The 17,382-nt window shown below is 43.1% G+C and overlaps 1 protein-coding gene across 2 annotated transcripts in view; it reads right to left on the reverse strand.

Moving 5' to 3' along the window:
* IARS1 (isoleucyl-tRNA synthetase 1) overlaps positions 1-17,382 on the reverse strand; it is a 261,597-nt gene that overhangs the window by 52,345 nt on the left and 191,870 nt on the right. For both annotated transcript variants that reach the window (XM_059716041.1, XM_059716040.1), the window contains exons 25-30: positions 14,304-14,406; positions 14,023-14,106; positions 11,869-12,043; positions 2,590-2,702; positions 1,987-2,082; positions 920-1,096 (exon numbers count right to left, since the gene is read on the reverse strand). In XM_059716041.1, coding sequence (XP_059572024.1) covers positions 920-1,096; positions 1,987-2,082; positions 2,590-2,702; positions 11,869-12,043; positions 14,023-14,106; positions 14,304-14,406 — 748 coding nt within the window. The remainder of the gene's footprint in view (positions 1-919; positions 1,097-1,986; positions 2,083-2,589; positions 2,703-11,868; positions 12,044-14,022; positions 14,107-14,303; positions 14,407-17,382) is intronic.

The raw sequence follows: 17,382 nt of genomic DNA on the forward strand, positions 1-17,382 counted from the left end.
CAGGTAATTTCTTAGGCAGTAGGTGTGCTGGACATTTTTCCTCCCTAGGTGCAGCACTTTGCATTTCTCCTTGATAAATTGCATTCATCATATTATTTTGCTCAAGGTGATCATGTAAAATGGAACTCTGGTTAAAACAGGATTTAAATGATTCTTCAGAGAGCAGGGACTATTCCACTTGTAGCCCACAGACCCCTACAGCCAGCTCTCCCACTGCCACACAATGTGGGGTGAGGGTAGGGCGCATGCACCACTGGCAAGGCCTCTGGGGCAGGGGGATCCTGACCCAGCCCATGCTGTGGGAAATGCAGCCAGGGCTGCATGCCATGCCTACTGAACAGTAGGTAGGACATTCCTGGGGTCCACCCTCACGGTGTATGGTACCAGAGCTAAGCGCGGCCCCTGGCTGTGCTGAGGTTGGACAGCCCTGTTATAGGGATACAAATGATTAGATATGAACGTGATCCATTAGCTCTACTTCATCTTTACCTCACATGAAATGCAAAATACAGCCGCTTAAGAAAAGACAGATTTGACATTAAGTTAACAAATTAGCCTAATATAAAGCCTCTGAGATTTGTGTGATGTCTGATCCAAGATAACTATTAGTGAGAGTAAGTAGTCCAAGAAGTTATAATCAAAACTTTTGTAAGAGGCTGCCTGAAACAGCTCCTACATAAATATTTTTACACTTAAATAAGTAGCCTAATTTTCAAAGATACCGGACAAAGAGGTACCTGACTTTTGTCTCAGACATGTTAATTATAGCAACGGAGAATTCTGAGACAGATTCAGCTACCTGATAAAATGAATATTTACTACCAAGAACATAAAGTATCACCTATAATCCAATACATTCACTCATTTAAAACCAATCAATACAGAGGACATCATGTTCAGAAGGATTCTTCTTTCTTACTTGAGTTCTCTCCTGTATGAGCACTTCTTTTGAGGTAGGCACTGGGTATGGCTTCAGACTAGCCTTTATTGTTGCAAAAATGAAATCTGTGTGTTCTTTAATAACTGATTCCAAGTAGTCACCTTCTGGAGTTGATCTGTAATACACTATAATCTCATCCGTAGGAACCAGATTGCGCTAAGAAAGCAAAAATTTAATTAGGTGACAGGAAAATAATCTGTACAAATTGCTTCTAAGAGATACTTGTTAAAACATTAAAAAATATTTTAAAGTATTAACCATATATTTATTAGCATTGAATTTAAAGTTTTCCTAAAAATGAAAACAGGGGTATTGGGTTTTTTTTTCTTGTTTGTTTTTTGTTTTGTTTGTTTTTTGTTTTTTTTTAAAAAGCTGTGTTTTACCAAGCACTATCGTATTTTGCTGAATCAAACTAGTTAATTTTATAAAAATTCACGTCTTCAGTATGCAAAACAATCCAAAGGGGATCAAACACTAATCTCAGACCAAACCTTTGACAAATTTAACTTATAGTTTTGGGTCAATCTGCAGCTGTCATGACCATGCACTGAAATTTACATATGCTTTATGTTAATGAACCTAGAGAACAAGAAAAAAGGTTTAGTAACCCAATGGTAAGAATTTATGGCCCTAGATTATGGCAGTAAACTAAAGGTATACAGAAACAGCATTAAACATATTAAAGATAATAACATTACCAATGCTGAAATGCAATAAAACTAGAAAAGAACATGAGCAAGAAAATAAAATTCTCTTTATGTCATTCCTAAAATATGCTTTTTCAGTTGTCACCCCTTTATTCCTGTTGCTGATATGTTATGTTGTACATCCCTAGACATAAGTAATGGTTGTATTCCCAGGTGCTGAGAGATAAGAAATCAGAAGTTCTCTCAACATGGATTGTTTTTATTTATGTCTGATCAGCAGGTTGCAAGCCCTCCACACAAGATTGAATTACATGAGGATGCATTTCAGTTTAGTCATTTCAGTTCCCTCTGTATACTGCCTAAGGACATATTTTAGGAAGATCATGTTTCCTTACTTACCTTCTTGCGAAGTTTTTGGATGCGATTTATCACTTCACGGGCAACTCCTTCATCAACCATTGACTGATCTGGGGTGACATCTAAGAGAACTAAAATCTAAAATAAGGTATCAGATTCATTAATAAAATATGCTAAAGTAAATGCATTAAAAACAAAGCTATTCAGTTAATTCTGGTTATGGGGAGGTGAGAGATTTAATCCTATTTGAAAGATTAACTCCCTGTATGTTTTTCAAAGTCATCTTCCTTAATTACCAAAATCAGCCTTCACTCCTCTTATACAAACTACTGCATCATACGCAATTCTTATGGAGGAGGCCAAATTACCCATTATATTGGATTTTTAGTGGCAATTCTAGTAACATGGACAAACGCCCAGAAAAATGAACTGAGATTAAAGATCTCATTTCCAGTTATGCACTAACTTATGTGAAAGTCTAAAAGGGAAAGTCTAGTGGAATCACTAGTGGATCTAAAAGTGAAAGTCTAGTGGAATCACTTACTGTGCTACAAGTCTTCATTACTTAAATTGTTAAAACATTTCTTCATTGGGATAACTTTTGAATAAACCAAAGGATAAAAAAATAATTACTTCTATTAATACCTGAGCATCAGAATGTGCCTCATACTGGGCAGAGCATCCTGTGACTTGATCAAAGGTGTACATGAGACGAAGATCTTCCTCATGTAGTTCGTGGCCTTCCACTAAAATAATCCCTGTATAATAATACAATTATTTAAATTACAGGACCATAGAATTGTAGGAAAGTAGGGCTGGAAGGGACCTTACAAAGTCATCTAGTCCAGATCCTCAATGAAGGCAGGGGCATCTTTGACTAAACCATCCTAGCTAAGTGTCTGTGTAACCTGCTTTTGAAAAATTCTAAGGATGGAGAATCCACAGCTTCTCTAGGTAGCCTGTTCAAATGTCTGACCTCTCCCATAGTCAGAAAGTTCCTCCTAATCTCCAGCCTAAATTTCACCTGCTGCAATTTGAGCCCACTGTTCCTAGTCCCTTTCCCTACAGCCACAGAGAAAAACTCTATCCCCATCCTCTCTGTATCACTCTTAAGGTATTTGAAGTGTTATTGATTTCCCCCTCCATCTTCTCTTCTCCAGATAAAATTAACTCTTTCAGTCTTTCCTTGTATATTGTGTCTTCCAGGCCCCTGGTCATTTTGGCTGCTCTACACTGCACTCCTCCCAAACTGTCCACATCCTTATTCATAGATGTTAGGGTTGGAAGGGACCTCAATAGATCGAGTCCGACCCCCTGCATAGGCAGTGCTGGGTCTAGATGACCCCAGCTAGATGCATATCCAACCTCCTCTTGAAGACCCCCAGGGTAGGGGAAAGCACCGCCTCCCTTGGGAGCCCGTTCCAGACCTTGGCCACTCGAACTGTGAAGAAGTTCTTCCTAATGTCCAGTCTAAATCTGCTCTCTGCTAGCTTGTGGCCATTATTTCTTGTAACTCCCGGGGGCGCCTTGGTGAATAAAACCTCAATAATTCCCTTCTGTGCCCCCGTGATGAACTTATAGGCAGCCAAAAGGTCGCCTCTCAACCTTCTCTTCCAGAGGCTGAAAAGGTCCAGGTTCTTTACTCTCTCCTCGTAGGGCTTGGCCTGCAAGCCCTTAACCATACGAGTAGCCCTTCTCTGGACCCTCTCCAGGTTATCCGCATCCCTCTTGAAGTGCAGTGCCCAGAATTGCACGCAGTACTCCAACTGCGGTCTGACCAGCGCCCAATAGAGGGGAAGTATCACGTCTTTGGATCTATTCGTCATGCATCTGCTGATGCATGAAAAAGTGCCATTAGCTTTTCTGATGGCTTCGTCACACTGCTGACTCACGTTCATCTTGGAGTCCACTAGGACTCCAAGATCCCTTTCCGCTTCTGTGCCTCTAAGCAGGTCCTAGGCAGTAAGTATGCTGGACATTTTTCCTCCCTAGGTGCAGCACTTTGCATTTCTCCTTGTTGAATTGCATTCTGTTGTTTTCTGCCCACTTGTCCAACCTGTCCAGATCTGCTTGCAGCTGTTCCCTGCCCTCCAGCTTGTCCACTTCTCCCCAAAGTTTTGTGTCATCAGCAAACTTGGACAGAGTACATTTGACTCCCTCGTCCAAGTCACTGATGAAGACATTGAAGAATATCGGTCCAAGGACTGAGCCCTGCGGGACCCCACTGCCCACACCCTTCCAGGTCGAGACCGACCCATCCACCATGACTCTCTGGGTGCAACCCTCTAGCCAATTCACCACCCACCGGACTGAGCAGTCATCCAAGTCTCAGCCTCTTAACTTGTTCACCAGTACGGGGTGGGATACCGTATTGAAGGCCTTCTTGAAGTCTAAGTATACTACATCCACCCCTACTCATGTATCCAGGCGTTTCGTAACCTGGTCATAAAAAGACTAGATTAGTCAGGCACAATCTGCCTGCTACGAACCCGTGCTGGTTTCCCCTCAGCATAATTTGTCCTGCCGGGCTCTCGCAAATGTGAGCCTTGATAATTTTTTCAAAGACTTTGCCAAGGATGGAGGTGAGACTGACTGGCCTATAGTTGCCCGGGTCCTCCTTCCTCCCGTTCTTGAAAATGGGGACCACACTGGCCCTTTTCCAGTCCTCCGGGACTTGGCCCGTGTGCCATGAGCGTTCAAATATTCCCGCCAGTGGCTGTGCAATGACATCGGCCAGTGCCTTCAGTACCCTCAGATGGAGCTCAACCAGGCCTGTCGACTTAAACACATCCAGTTCCTCCAAGTGACTCTGCACCATCTCAGGGTCTACGCATGGTAGTATGGCACCTTGCTGCTGCCTCTCTACAATCCAAATGAGAGACTTGTCTTGCCCCTCTCTTAGGAACACTGAGGCAAAGAACTCGTTGAGGAGTTCAGCCTTGTCCCCCCTTGTGCATGTGGTTATTCCATCCCAAGTGCAGGACTTTACACTTGTTTTTGATGAATCTCATCTGATTGACTGCAGACCATTTTTCCAATCTATCCAAATCATTCTGTATCCTAGCCCTACCCTCCAGAATGTCTGCACTTCCACCTATGCTCAGTATCATCAGCAAATTTGCTAAGTGTGCACTCGATCCCATTATCCAAGTAATTAAGATGTTGAGCAATACCAGACCCAGGACATACCCTTGGGGAACTGCACTTGATGCTTCCTCCCAGCTAGACATTGAATCATTGACTACTAATACACTGAGCATGACAAGTCAACCAGTTATGTATCCACCGTATAGTACTTGCATCTGGTCTGTATTTCCTTAGTTTGCTAATGAAAATGCTGTAGGAAAGAGTGGCAAAGGCCTTCTTAAGTCAAGGGTGAGAGTTCCTCAAAGGAATGATCCTGCAGGCATAGAGGGGCACCATCCTAGTTCACACAAAGGGAGGCAAAAAGAGCCAGAAAAACCTTGGCTGAACAGGGAAATCCAGGAGAGCCTTCATAGGAAAGGAGAGGCTTACAGGCTGTGGATGCAGGGGGCGGCTGCCAAGCAAAAGGACACCTGCTTGGCTCGTGCTTGCAGGGAAGCAGTGAGGAAGGCCAAAGCAGATACTGAACACAAGTTGGCAACAAAGATTAAGGGTAACAAAAAGTCCTTCTTTAAGTACATAGGGAGCAGGAAGAAGGCACAGGGTAGCATAGGGCCACTACAGAATGGTCTAGACTCTAGGGCAACTTGTAACAGACAGGTTAGATAAAGCAGAGCTTTTAAATGACTTCTTTGCATCTTTGTTACTGGACACCGATACAAACACACTTCCCAATAAGGCTTTAGTCTGGCGTGAGAGAAATACCAATCCACCTATGGTTAGTGCTGACCTAGTGAAGGGGCACTTGCGGGGGTTGGACATATTTAAGTCGGCAGGCCCTGATGATCTTCACCCAAGGGTACTAAAGGAATTGGCCAGTGTCAGCACAACTGTTTGAGCGCTTGTGGTGCTCAGGACAGGTCCCAGAAGACTGGAAAAGGGCCAATGTGGTCCCTATTTTCAAGAAGGGGAGGAAGGAGGACCCAGGGAATTATAGGCCGGTTAGCCTTACCTCTATTCTTGGCAGATCTTAGAAAAAATCATAAAGGATCACATTTGTGGGGGGCCAGCAGGTAACACAATGGTAAGGGGAAACCAGCATGGGTTTATAGCAGGCAGACCCTGCCCAACTAACCTGGTCTCTTTTTATGACCAGGTCACAAAGTGCTTAGATGTAGGGGTGGAGATAGATGTTATCTACTTGGATTTTAAAAAGGCTTTCAACACAGTGTTGCACCCAGTTCTTACAAGCAAACTGAGTAGCTGTGATGTGGATTTTTTCCACAGTAAGGTGGGTGAAAAACTGGCTTATGGGATGCACCCAGAGAGTGGTGGTGGAAGGGGCGGTTTCTCCCTGGAGAGATGTGGACAGTGGTGTTCTCCAGGGCTCTGTCCTTGGACCAGTGCTGTTCAATATCTTCATCAGTGATTGGTGAATGATCAGTGAATGAGGGGGTTGAAAGCACTCTGTCCAAATTCGCAGATGACACCAAACTATGGGTACAGTAAACACACTGGAGGGCAGGGAGTGAATCCAGGTGGATTCAAATAGACCGGGGAAGTGGGTGGATCAGAACAGGATGCAATTTAACAAGGATAAGTGCAAGGTGCTGCACCTGGGGAGAAAATCTCCAATACACCTAGAAACTGGGAAGTACCATTCTGAGCACCACGGCAGTGGAAAGGGATCGGAGTCTTGGTCAGCAGAAAAATGAATATGAGTCGCCAATGTGATGAGGTAGTAAGTAAGGCTAACCACACTCTTTCTTGCATTAGTAGGTGCATCACGAGCAGGTCATGGAAGGTGATACTTTCCCTGTGTGCAGCATTGGTCAGGCCACAGCTGGAGTACTGCGTCCAGTTTTGGGTGCCGCACTTCAAGAGGGATGTGGATAACCTTGAGAGGGTTCAGAGAAGGCTACTCGTATGGTTGAGGGCCTGTGGGTGAGATCCTATGAAAACAGATTGAGGGACCTGAATCTCTTCAGCCTCTGCAAGACGATAAGAGATGATTTTGTGGCTGTCTACAAACTCATCATAGGGGGTCAGCAGGGAATAGGGGATACTCTGTTTACTAGGGCACCCCTCGGGGTTACTACAAAAAATGGTCATAAACTAAGGAGAGTAGATTTAGATTGGCTATCAGGAAGAAATTCTTTATGGTGAAGGTTGCCAAAATATGGAATGGGCTTCCAAGGGAAGTGGTGCTTTCCCCTACCTTGGAGGTGTTCAAGAAAAGATTAGACGGGCACCTAGCTAGGGTTATTTAACCCCAGCGCTCAGACTCGATGATCTACAAGGTCCTTCCTGACCCTAGAAATCTATTAAACCTATGATATACCAAGGTCCACTGCTCTCTCCTCATCCAAAGGGACTGTCACCTTACAGAAGGAAGTCAGGCATGACTCGCTCTTGTTCTTCTTGAGGTGCTTCACAATAGATTTCCCGAGGACATTCTCCATGATATTTCCAGGTATAGAGGTCAGGCTGACTGGTCTGTAGTTCCCCAGATCCTCCTCCTTCACCTTCTTGAACATGGGCACTTTTTGCCCTTTTCCAGTCATCCAGAATCTCACCCAAAACTCCATGAGTTCTCAAAAAGGATAGTCACTGGCTCTGAAATTACCTTCATCAGTTTCTTCAGTACCCTCAAGTGCATCTCATCTGGCCCTACCAACATGAAAGCATCTAGCTTCTCCAAATAATCACTAACCTGTTCTGCCAATACTCTAAGCTGTTTGTCTCCTCTCCTAGTTCTGTTGCCAATGGCACTCATCATCTGGTAGCTGCCCCCTATTTATGAAAACCCAAGTAAAAGGCATTAAAATACTTCAGCCTTGTCTGCATCGTCTATGACCATATAGACTTTTGCATTCCTTAAGGGACCTATGGAACCTCTGGTCCTCTGTTACTTTTGATATACCCATAGAATCCCTTTTTATTGCCTTTTATATCCCTTATCAGCTGCATCTCAAATTATGCCTTGGCATGCCTGTGCAATACTTTCATGTTCTTCCCTAGCACTATGATCAAGTTTCCACTTCTTACAGCATTCATTTTCAAGTTTCAACTCCTTGAAGAGAAGGCTATCCAGCCAGGTTGGACTCCTATTGCACTCCCCATTCTTCCGCCTCATTAAGATAGCTTGCTTCTGTCCCCTTAAGAGGGCCTCCTTAAAATACACCAAGATCTCCTGGACTCTTTTCTCCTTCAGACTTGCCTCCCAAGAGATCCTGCCTACCAGCTCCCAGAGTTTGTTGAAGTCTGCTTTTCTCAAGTTCAGTGTCCTTATTCTGGTGCTCTCCTTCCCTCCTCCCCTTAGGACCTTGAACTCTATCATTTCATGGTCACTATCACCCAATTTACCTTCAGCCTGCACTTTCTCCATCAATTCCTCCCTGTAAGTCAAGAAAAACTTCCCAACTCATTGGCCTCTCTACTATGTGAATAAAGAAGTTACCTTGATTCACGCTCAAGGAATTTGATGGACTTCTTGTGCACTGCTGTGTTTCCCAGCAGATGTCTCACTAATTAAAGACTCCTATGAGAACCAGGTCCTGTAATTTGGAAACTTCTGTCATTGTTGGAAGGCTGCCTTGTCCACTTCCTTCTCTTGGTTCAGAGGCTTGTAGCAGATGCCCACCATGACATCCCACCTTCTGCTCTCTGTCTGATCTTTACCCAGAGACTTTTAAACAGGCTTTCAACCTTCCACTTCATACTGCCCCTCGGACCACATGTACATAGCTTTTGTGTGTAGGGCAGCACCGCCTCCTTTCCTCTCCAATCCATCTTTCCTGAACAAGCTATACCCACTTATATGACCATACTCCACTCTCAAGCTATCCTATCACATCTCTGTAATCCCAATTATATCATAATTCTGTGATTGTACTAGGACTTTTATGTTCCCTATAATTCTTGCATTAGTGTATAACCTTTGCAAGCACTTAACTGTCCTATCCTCTACCTGAGAACACTGCCAAGGCTTCCATTATTGCTTCCCTTTACTAAGCTTTATTCATCTTCAGGCTCCTTACTTACCTCTGGGTTTTTGTCTCCATCCCCTGAGGAACCTAGTTAAAGCTCTCCTCACTAGGTTCTGTACACAAAGACATTCTGCCCTCTTCCATCAGGTGGATCCCATCCCCTCCCAACAGTCCATCTTCCTGGAACACAACCCCATGGTCAAAAAAGTCAAAGCCCTGCTGGTAATACCATCTACACAGCCATGTGTTGATCTCTAGGATGCATCTGCCTCTCGCTGGGCCTTTACCTTGACAGATGGATCAAGGAGAACAGCACCTGGGCTCCCATCCCCTTTGCGCCCAGAGCCATATAGTCACTGTTGATCTGCTCAAGCTCTCCTATGGCAGTAAGGGGTAGTAGCCAGAGGACCAGATGAATCTGGACTACCTTTCTGTGACATCTTGGATGCTGGTTTGTGGCAGGCAGCAGACCACCTGGGCCAAAAGGTGTATGCGTCCACGCCTCGCAGGAGAGCATCGCCAATCACCGTCACCCATTGCTTCTATTTGGTAGCGATGGTCTGGATCCTCCCTCCCTTTGGGGTGCATGGTTTGGCCTCCCTTGCCACTGGACTGGGGTCCTTCTCATCCAGTGTAAAGGCTTCCTACCCATTCTCCAGCTGGACAGCTGCAGGTCCAGAAGAAGTACTGTTCATTTCCACAGGTAACAAGATGCCAGCTTCCATGTTCCACAAAGGTCCATTTTCCAGTGCTTTCTCTGGCTGTCCCTCTCCCATGATGCTGGAGGGAACGTTGTGCATTGGGTCACAGATGTTCCAGAGGCTATCCACCTTCTCCTGCAGCTCCCATACCTGATTCCTGAGAGAATCCAGCAGGAAGCATCTCTTACACCACAAGCACTCCCCCAAAAGCATGTCCCTGGCAAGAACATGCAGACTGCAGTCACTGCAAAGTCAGGCTAGAACCTGGGTGTAAGCCTTCATGGTCAGGGGGCATGCGTAGACAGAGCCTGCACAGCTGCAGGCAGAGAAAGGACTGGCAGTAGCAGAGGCTTTGGCACTTCAACATCTCCCAGCAATCCTATCGTTTTTCCTGCTAACATCTTCTTCTTATGCTAATATGTCCTGGAAAAAAATTCCCTCTTCCTCCTTCACCTGCTTCCACTTAGCAAGGTCCCAAAGAAAGAAGGTGGGCAAACTCCCCAAACTCCCCTGTTTGTTGATCCTGTGCCGCTGGCTCCTGTATTGCTGTGATATGGCAGGCCTAGGCTTTCTGCTTAGGCAAGCCCATCCCCTTGCTCACACCAACCACAATGCTAGCTTACTGGTGAACAAGGCATTTGAAAGTCATAGCAATATGCATTCTAAAGCTAACTCTTGCACAAAGTATATTATTAGTATCAACCTTCAAAAATGTGGAGCTCACACCCCATCATGTTTCTTTTAGCAGCAACAGCAAGGTGATACCCAAACCTTATAGCAGTTTACATCCAGTACATGCTGTCCAACTTTCTTTGGGAACATGGAAGTATTATACATTAAACAGAGTATAAAACCAAGAAATTCAGAATCAACTCACAGCTTCCCCTCTATTCTCATATATATGGAGAATTCATAAATTTGCTAGAAATGTTGACTGGTTGCAGTGCCTTAAAATCTCCTGTAGTTTCAAATGACTAGTATATATTTAAACTAAGAACTATAGTTTGAACAGCCAAAGGATGAAGACGCAATGTATTTACCTCAGGGGAGCTTATCTCAGTTTTTATTCTAGAGGAAGATCACACTGGAGTACCAAGCAGATATACAACCAGGTTCTCTTGAAGTAGCTATCTACAATAGGCATCATCACAGCACTTTGCCAGGGGGATGAAGGGGGAGCTGTTAACTGCCTATTTTCATTGTGCAAGCAACTACCCCAAATGAAATTGATTAGAGGTACAAATACAAAACACATCTTTAAGATATCCAAGTTAATGTTCTACACTCTTTCTATGGATCACTTTACCAGGATTTAAGTGGTTTACTCAGACTGTGGACAGAAGTAACATGTGGCATCTGAAGTGCCCTTGAAACTCTTTAAAGTGCCACCTATACAAACATAAATGTCTATTAAAGTTTTCCAAAAGTAGCTGAAACATTCCAGAATAGTACCTCTTAAATGAGGCACTATTGAAGCGTTTCATTTCTTGTGTGTGCATGAGGGCAGGGGAACCACAGGTCCCCCAGAACTCCAGTTCTCTGTTCTCCCCTCCATCCACAGGAGAGAGAGGGGGACAGTCTGGCAGACTGTCCAGCCTCTGGGTCCCATTCCCTGATCCTGACCACTGTGGCACTCACCAAACCCTACTGCCACTGGTACCAACTTTCCAACCCCAATGCCATCTAACTCTGCTCTGGTGAGATGGGGAGAGGAGAGGTTTGGGAAATGGGCTGGAGAGCCTGGCACCAGCAGTGGTATTCCAGCTCCAACCCTTCACCAAGATTCTCCACTCAACTGCCCTGCAGCAGAAGGGAGGAGAGAGGAGTGGGGTCAGAGGTTGCCGCAGCCTCCTGTAGCATGCCCTGGCTGGCCACAGCTCCATGCAGCCACTGTTATTTTGAAGTGCACCAGCTGGGGAGGCACCACAGGGGCTGTACACAGGACCTGTTGCTTGGATATGTTGGTTTCAAAAGTTACTTCTGTCTGCACCCTCTGTAATAAGTATATACGTTATGTGCCTGGTTCACCTTTACTACCGCGTATTTTACTCTGGGGAGCGTCTGTACCATGAGAATCCTGAAATCCTTTTGGCTCCTCTTCTTTAGATGAGCCGCTCTGCCATCAGTCAATAACCTGCTTTTCCACACACCTGTCTTTTGAAATTTCTCCAGCTGCTCACTCTTCAGCTCCTTGATAGCAGTCATAACAGGCTTAAAGGCACCTTTCAGACGCTTTCCGAGCACCATGTGATCTGGTTCTGCTCTCAGCCGGATTCCATACTTATCTTTATCCGTAGACAGTGTCACTTGACGCACATTAAGCTCCTGTAGAAATTCACCAAAGAAAATATAGACTTAAGAACAAGTTTCTAAGCCAGTATTACTAGAACACATGACTGAAAAAGAGCTGCAGCACCAGAGGGATTATAGAAAACCCCACAGCTTGGGCACTGTCTAGATGTGCCAACAAATAAAAGGAGTAATCTTTTGCTAGTGTAACAACATATCATCAAGACAATAGTTAGGTTATTCTCTGCAATATTCATCTTGTTGCCATTTTTAACTGTTGTTCTTATGCACTAGACTTGATAGAAGAATACACTATATCTAGCTGTAAACTTAACCACAGGTTCTTTGGGCTTTCTAAGAGGCTTGCAGTAACTGGTTATTTGCTTTGCAAAACTGAATTAGAAAGCTATTCCAGACAATTTCAAACCTAAAACTATATCTCAAAATAGACTTTTTTTTTCTGTCATTTTTTCACTCACAACAGAGCTTTCCAACTTCTGCCCCGAGCATACTATACATTTAATTCTATTGACTGTTAATTCAAAAGCTTTATGCATTTACACAGACCCATGATTTTGCTAAATATCAGTGGTTTCATGCCCTTCAATTTGTTAACCACCACACTGGTTTTGTTTTTAGTATCTGATAGAAGATAATTAGTATTGACATAAATTGTAATAAAGATCACCTAATGTATTTAATAAGCAGACCACTTTGTCAGAGATAGGACAAAATTGAAGCAAAATATTTAGATTCACGAAGTGGTGCTTAATAATACCCACTACACCATAGCCAAAATATTTAGATTCAGGGAGTGGTGCCCAATAGCTTCCTCTACACCACACATTTATCTCCCCCCCAAAAAAACCCAAACAAACAAACGGCCCACACTGAAGTGAATGCCAGAAAAAAACCTATGCCTTAGCTCATTTATCAGAATTGTTTTGGAGTAAAAAGAGAGATTTACTATTACAGATATTAAGTTCTGCTTTAGTGCTGTGTGACCTAAAATGATGTGGAAATGTTAAGTGACAGAAAAAATTACAAATGAGCTGCAGCAGCTGAGCTTTATGATAAGCCCTACTACTTTCAAGGACATTTGCGCAAAGCAAGCAGTTCCTCAAGTGGCAAACTACAGTCAGGAAGGCACCTCCTCCCACAGTGGAGAAGCACATGACCACTGCCATCTAGAAGCTGGCAACCCCCAGTAACTTGTAGTCCATGGCTGTCTCTTGCCCCTTTCTGTCCGTAGTGAGCCGCGCCTGCATCCTGCCCCAGCTAGGCAAGCGGCAGCAGGGTGTAGCCCCCGCTCCGAGTGCTATCATGCCTGCATCCCACCCCTCCAAGTCCCCCCAACTTGCTAATGGACTCAGATTAAAGACAAAGTACTTCACCTGCACATAGCAGGGGACGCAAAAAATAACTGCAAGGAGTTCTATAGACTGTAAGACCTTACCCGTTTCACTGTTTGTTTGTTTTTTTAATAACAAAACATGGGAAAAACAGTTTTAGCTTTGAAAATTCCTGGAACATATCAAACTGTTTCCTGCTTTTACATTTCACAGAATGCTCCAACTGATTTATCCTTCAACATACACTCTTGTCATGGCATTTAAATGCACTTTTTAACTATGTGAGAAAAATAACTACTCTTACAATTTCACGTGTGACACTTTGCCACAATGTACTCTTGCAGTGCTTACCAATTTAATGCGTCTCATTCAGAAAACATTCCTTCTACCCATTAAATAAAGAAACAGCGTATTTCTCAAGTCCTCTGAAATGATACTGGTCAATTTTGAGAGAAAGGAACTCTCATTCAGGTTACTGGTAGATTTTTTGGTCAAACTCTACCTTTAGCTTCTGCTGACATTACTGAGAACTGTAGCTTACTGAAATTTAGTGAAGTGAAGTAATAATATTCTAGCTTACAGTTAGGTAGAAGAGTAAGAGTTACTTTATATCCAACTTCCATGATGAAATTCCAGTAATGTGTTTTTTGATCTTACTCTTACCTCAAGTATATATTTCTCCAATGACCTAATGTTTTCCAGAGCCCCTGGATCCTGATGGATAACCACTACTTCTTTCAAAGGATACTGAAACAAAATTGAACATATTTTCAGTCTGAAGGAGAAAATAAAGGGGCACAAAGTATTATCTGGTCATCTTAAATCTTTCCCTGGTAATACTGCTTGTTAGAACAGATGCATTCATTTATGCTCCCCAACCCCACCTTCTTCAGAACGTATAAAGCCAATAAATACTTATGGAATATTGATGCAAGATATCCAACCTTTACTGGAATGGTTTTCCTGTCTCGTATTACACGGCCAAGCTCAATAATGGACTGCAAACAGGAAATGGCACTTTCAATTTTTTTGTCAATCAGATCTTCCCTAGAGTAAAAAGAAAAACATTAAATTGCTTTTCCTTTTATAGCTCTTAAGCTTACACAACACATCCCAGAGACGAGCCTATGAGCTCCATTTCATCAACCTCCTGGATACTAGAGATCAGGGACTAAACATAGACATTGGATTTTTGATACATTACAATCTGCCTGGCAACTGACTCCCCAGCCCAGCCCAGCCCAGCCCAGCCCAGCCCAGCCCCTGGCTTGTTTACTTTTCATTCCATCCAGGAAGAGCACACACTAACTGCTGCAGCGTCCTTAGCCTGACGAAGGGTTTTTGAACCCGAAAGCTTGCTTAATAACTATTCTCCAACCATTTGGGTTGGTCTAATAAAAGATATCAAATTCACCCAAGGAACCTTGTCTGCCTATATCCTTAGACCAACACGGCTACAACCTAAACCCCCATAGCTCTTAAGCAGCATTTACCTACTACTTCTCAAAAATTACATCCAGGAAACCATATTATAGTCTCTTTTCTGTAATGCAAAGAGAAAAGAGTCATCAACTCTGAGAGAGATTAATGAAATCTCTAAAGTCAACTAGTTGGATTTCACTTTGGTTACAGAGAGGGTAGGTCAGGTTGGCATCTTAGAGACTAGTTGGTTCAGAGTGATACGAGTTTCATAGGCAACAACCTATTTCATCAGATACTATAGATGGACTTGGCAGAATAAAATGGGGCAGGTGTTTGTAGAAAGGATTTTACCATATTTACTCGCATACCAAGCATACCTCCCTATCTCAAGCCTCCCCCTAGCCCCTCCAAAATAAGCTCTCCAAAAATCAGGGTACACATCTTAGGAGGCTGTTTTTTCTTCACTGGAATAGGAGGAGGGCAAAAGAACAAGATGACATTGTGACTCACGGCTGCCACTTTTCCCTACAGATGCAAACAGCAGGGACAGAATACAGTAGTAACCCTCTCATGACCACTCGTGAGGCAATAGCTTTTGGCTGATTAGCAGCTGAACTGGCTGAGTGTGTACAAGCTGCCCCCTGCAGTCTATAGTATATTGATGAGAGCTGTAGTCTGGAAATTTATACAGCGAACAATTTATGGTAAAGTAGTAAGTCTTGCTACTGCCCTTGCAAGGCACTAGGGCCTAGCTTTGTTGCTGTTCTGTCCAAACCACAAAGTTCCTGTTGCTTGATCCACACTGCCTCTTGGGATGCCATCATTCCTGGATACTCTGTTTCCAGGAGGACTTACTGTCACAGTCGACCATAACTCCAGGAAAAAAAATTCTACATTCTACTTTTCAAAAGCAAGGTGTTTATTTTATTTGGAGACATATGGTATGCAAGAAAATATTGTAAATGCAAAAGAAAGGGACAGAGGAGGACCCATTGCTGACAGAGACTGTGTTGAAGAGATGCAGAGGGATAAATAAGGCAGTTAACACACTGATATACAAAGGGCTATAGGGGTAAACAAGAGCAGTTAATAGCTAGTCCAGGTACTGGGATAAGAATCCACAGTCTGTTCTAAGACCATGTTGTAGTCTCTGTTGAGACACAATCTCTTCTGTGGATAATTTGTTGCTCCACAATTTTACATTCAAGTTGGCTTGCAAATTTTTGTTAAGAAAACAAATGATGGAATGTGCAGGGAGGTTAAAGTGTAATGCCATGGATTTTTGTGTGTTTCTAGAATTGATGTCAAATTGGTGTTCATTCATTTTTTTTTTTTACATTGAGATTGCCCATTTGGTCGATGTAGACAGAGGAGCACTCTCAGGTGATGGTCTGTATGATATTAGGGGAAGAGCAGATAACTTTAGTTATATATTCCAGGAAGCCTTTGCATTTCAAAGCTAATGATCAAGGCAAAATAGTCATTCTTCGTTGTTTTATAACCAGAAACCTTATTTCCAGGTTGCTTATTTTTCAGTCAAAGCTCATATCAGAATGAAAGAATAATTAGCTGTTCCTTGGGAATGAGGGCGGTGGATTCTGTTGAGTACCTAAATTTGGGTAAATTTCCTTCAAGGCTACAAGTTATCAAGCCAGATAGTCATTATTGTTTTGATATAAAAATTGCATCAGAAACAGTTGTGAACAAAAGCAAAAACCTTACTGTAGGTGTGCAGTAACTGCATCACTAAGAGGAAAAATTTGTGGGATAAAAATATGTAGTTGAGAGAGGAGCAAAACCTATGGTACAAGAGTATAGTTTGACTACAACCTAATCTATTAGTCTTGGAATTGTTGGACTAATGTTGTTGCCTATTTTGAAGTTTTGAGCTCTTAAAATCTCTCTTTTGGAAGGTCTTCAAGAAGTTTTAAATTAATAGTTAAACAGAAGAAAGACCATGCAGCCAGTTTTACAGCCAGTGACATTTGGACACAACCTGAAGAGTAATTCATTTTTTAAATCTGATCCATTTTTATTTGGTTAGTTTAAAGGAACAATAAACCTAATCAATTGTACAAATCTAGTTAAATTCCTATAAATCATGATGTCTAACTGGCAGCCCATGAATGGTTAACTTGTGGCCTACAAGCTCCTGCCCAGTTGCTTCTCCCCTGCACTGCTCTTTCTGCTGCTGCCAAAGCCTTCGGTTCCCTTGTTCCTTCTCTGGCTTCAACTTTCTACCCCTGCCTCCTGGGGCAGCATGGCCTGGGGAGTCTGGTCAGCACACAGAGCTCAGCTGCTCAGAAGTTGGACAGTCTTTCTGTAAGTAATATCCCTTCCATACTTCAGAAATACTACCAGTTTAACAGCATTCATAAACTTGCCAGGTTCAAATTCTAATCTAAAGCATACACGAGTAACATTTCATCAGTCCTGAAAATCTAGAATGTAACTAAACGAATCTCAGTAGATTTCTCATTACAATAAAAGAAAGTATCGTTAAGCCATCAAAAGGAACACTTTTCATCTCTCTTACCTGTCTAGGGAACTCTGAAGGATACCATAAAAAGAAAGAACCAAGGTAAAATTTAAGCTCTACCC

The sequence above is a fragment of the Alligator mississippiensis genome, chromosome 12, assembly GCF_030867095.1.
Source record: "Alligator mississippiensis isolate rAllMis1 chromosome 12, rAllMis1, whole genome shotgun sequence".
Classification (NCBI taxonomy): domain Eukaryota; kingdom Metazoa; phylum Chordata; order Crocodylia; family Alligatoridae; genus Alligator; species Alligator mississippiensis.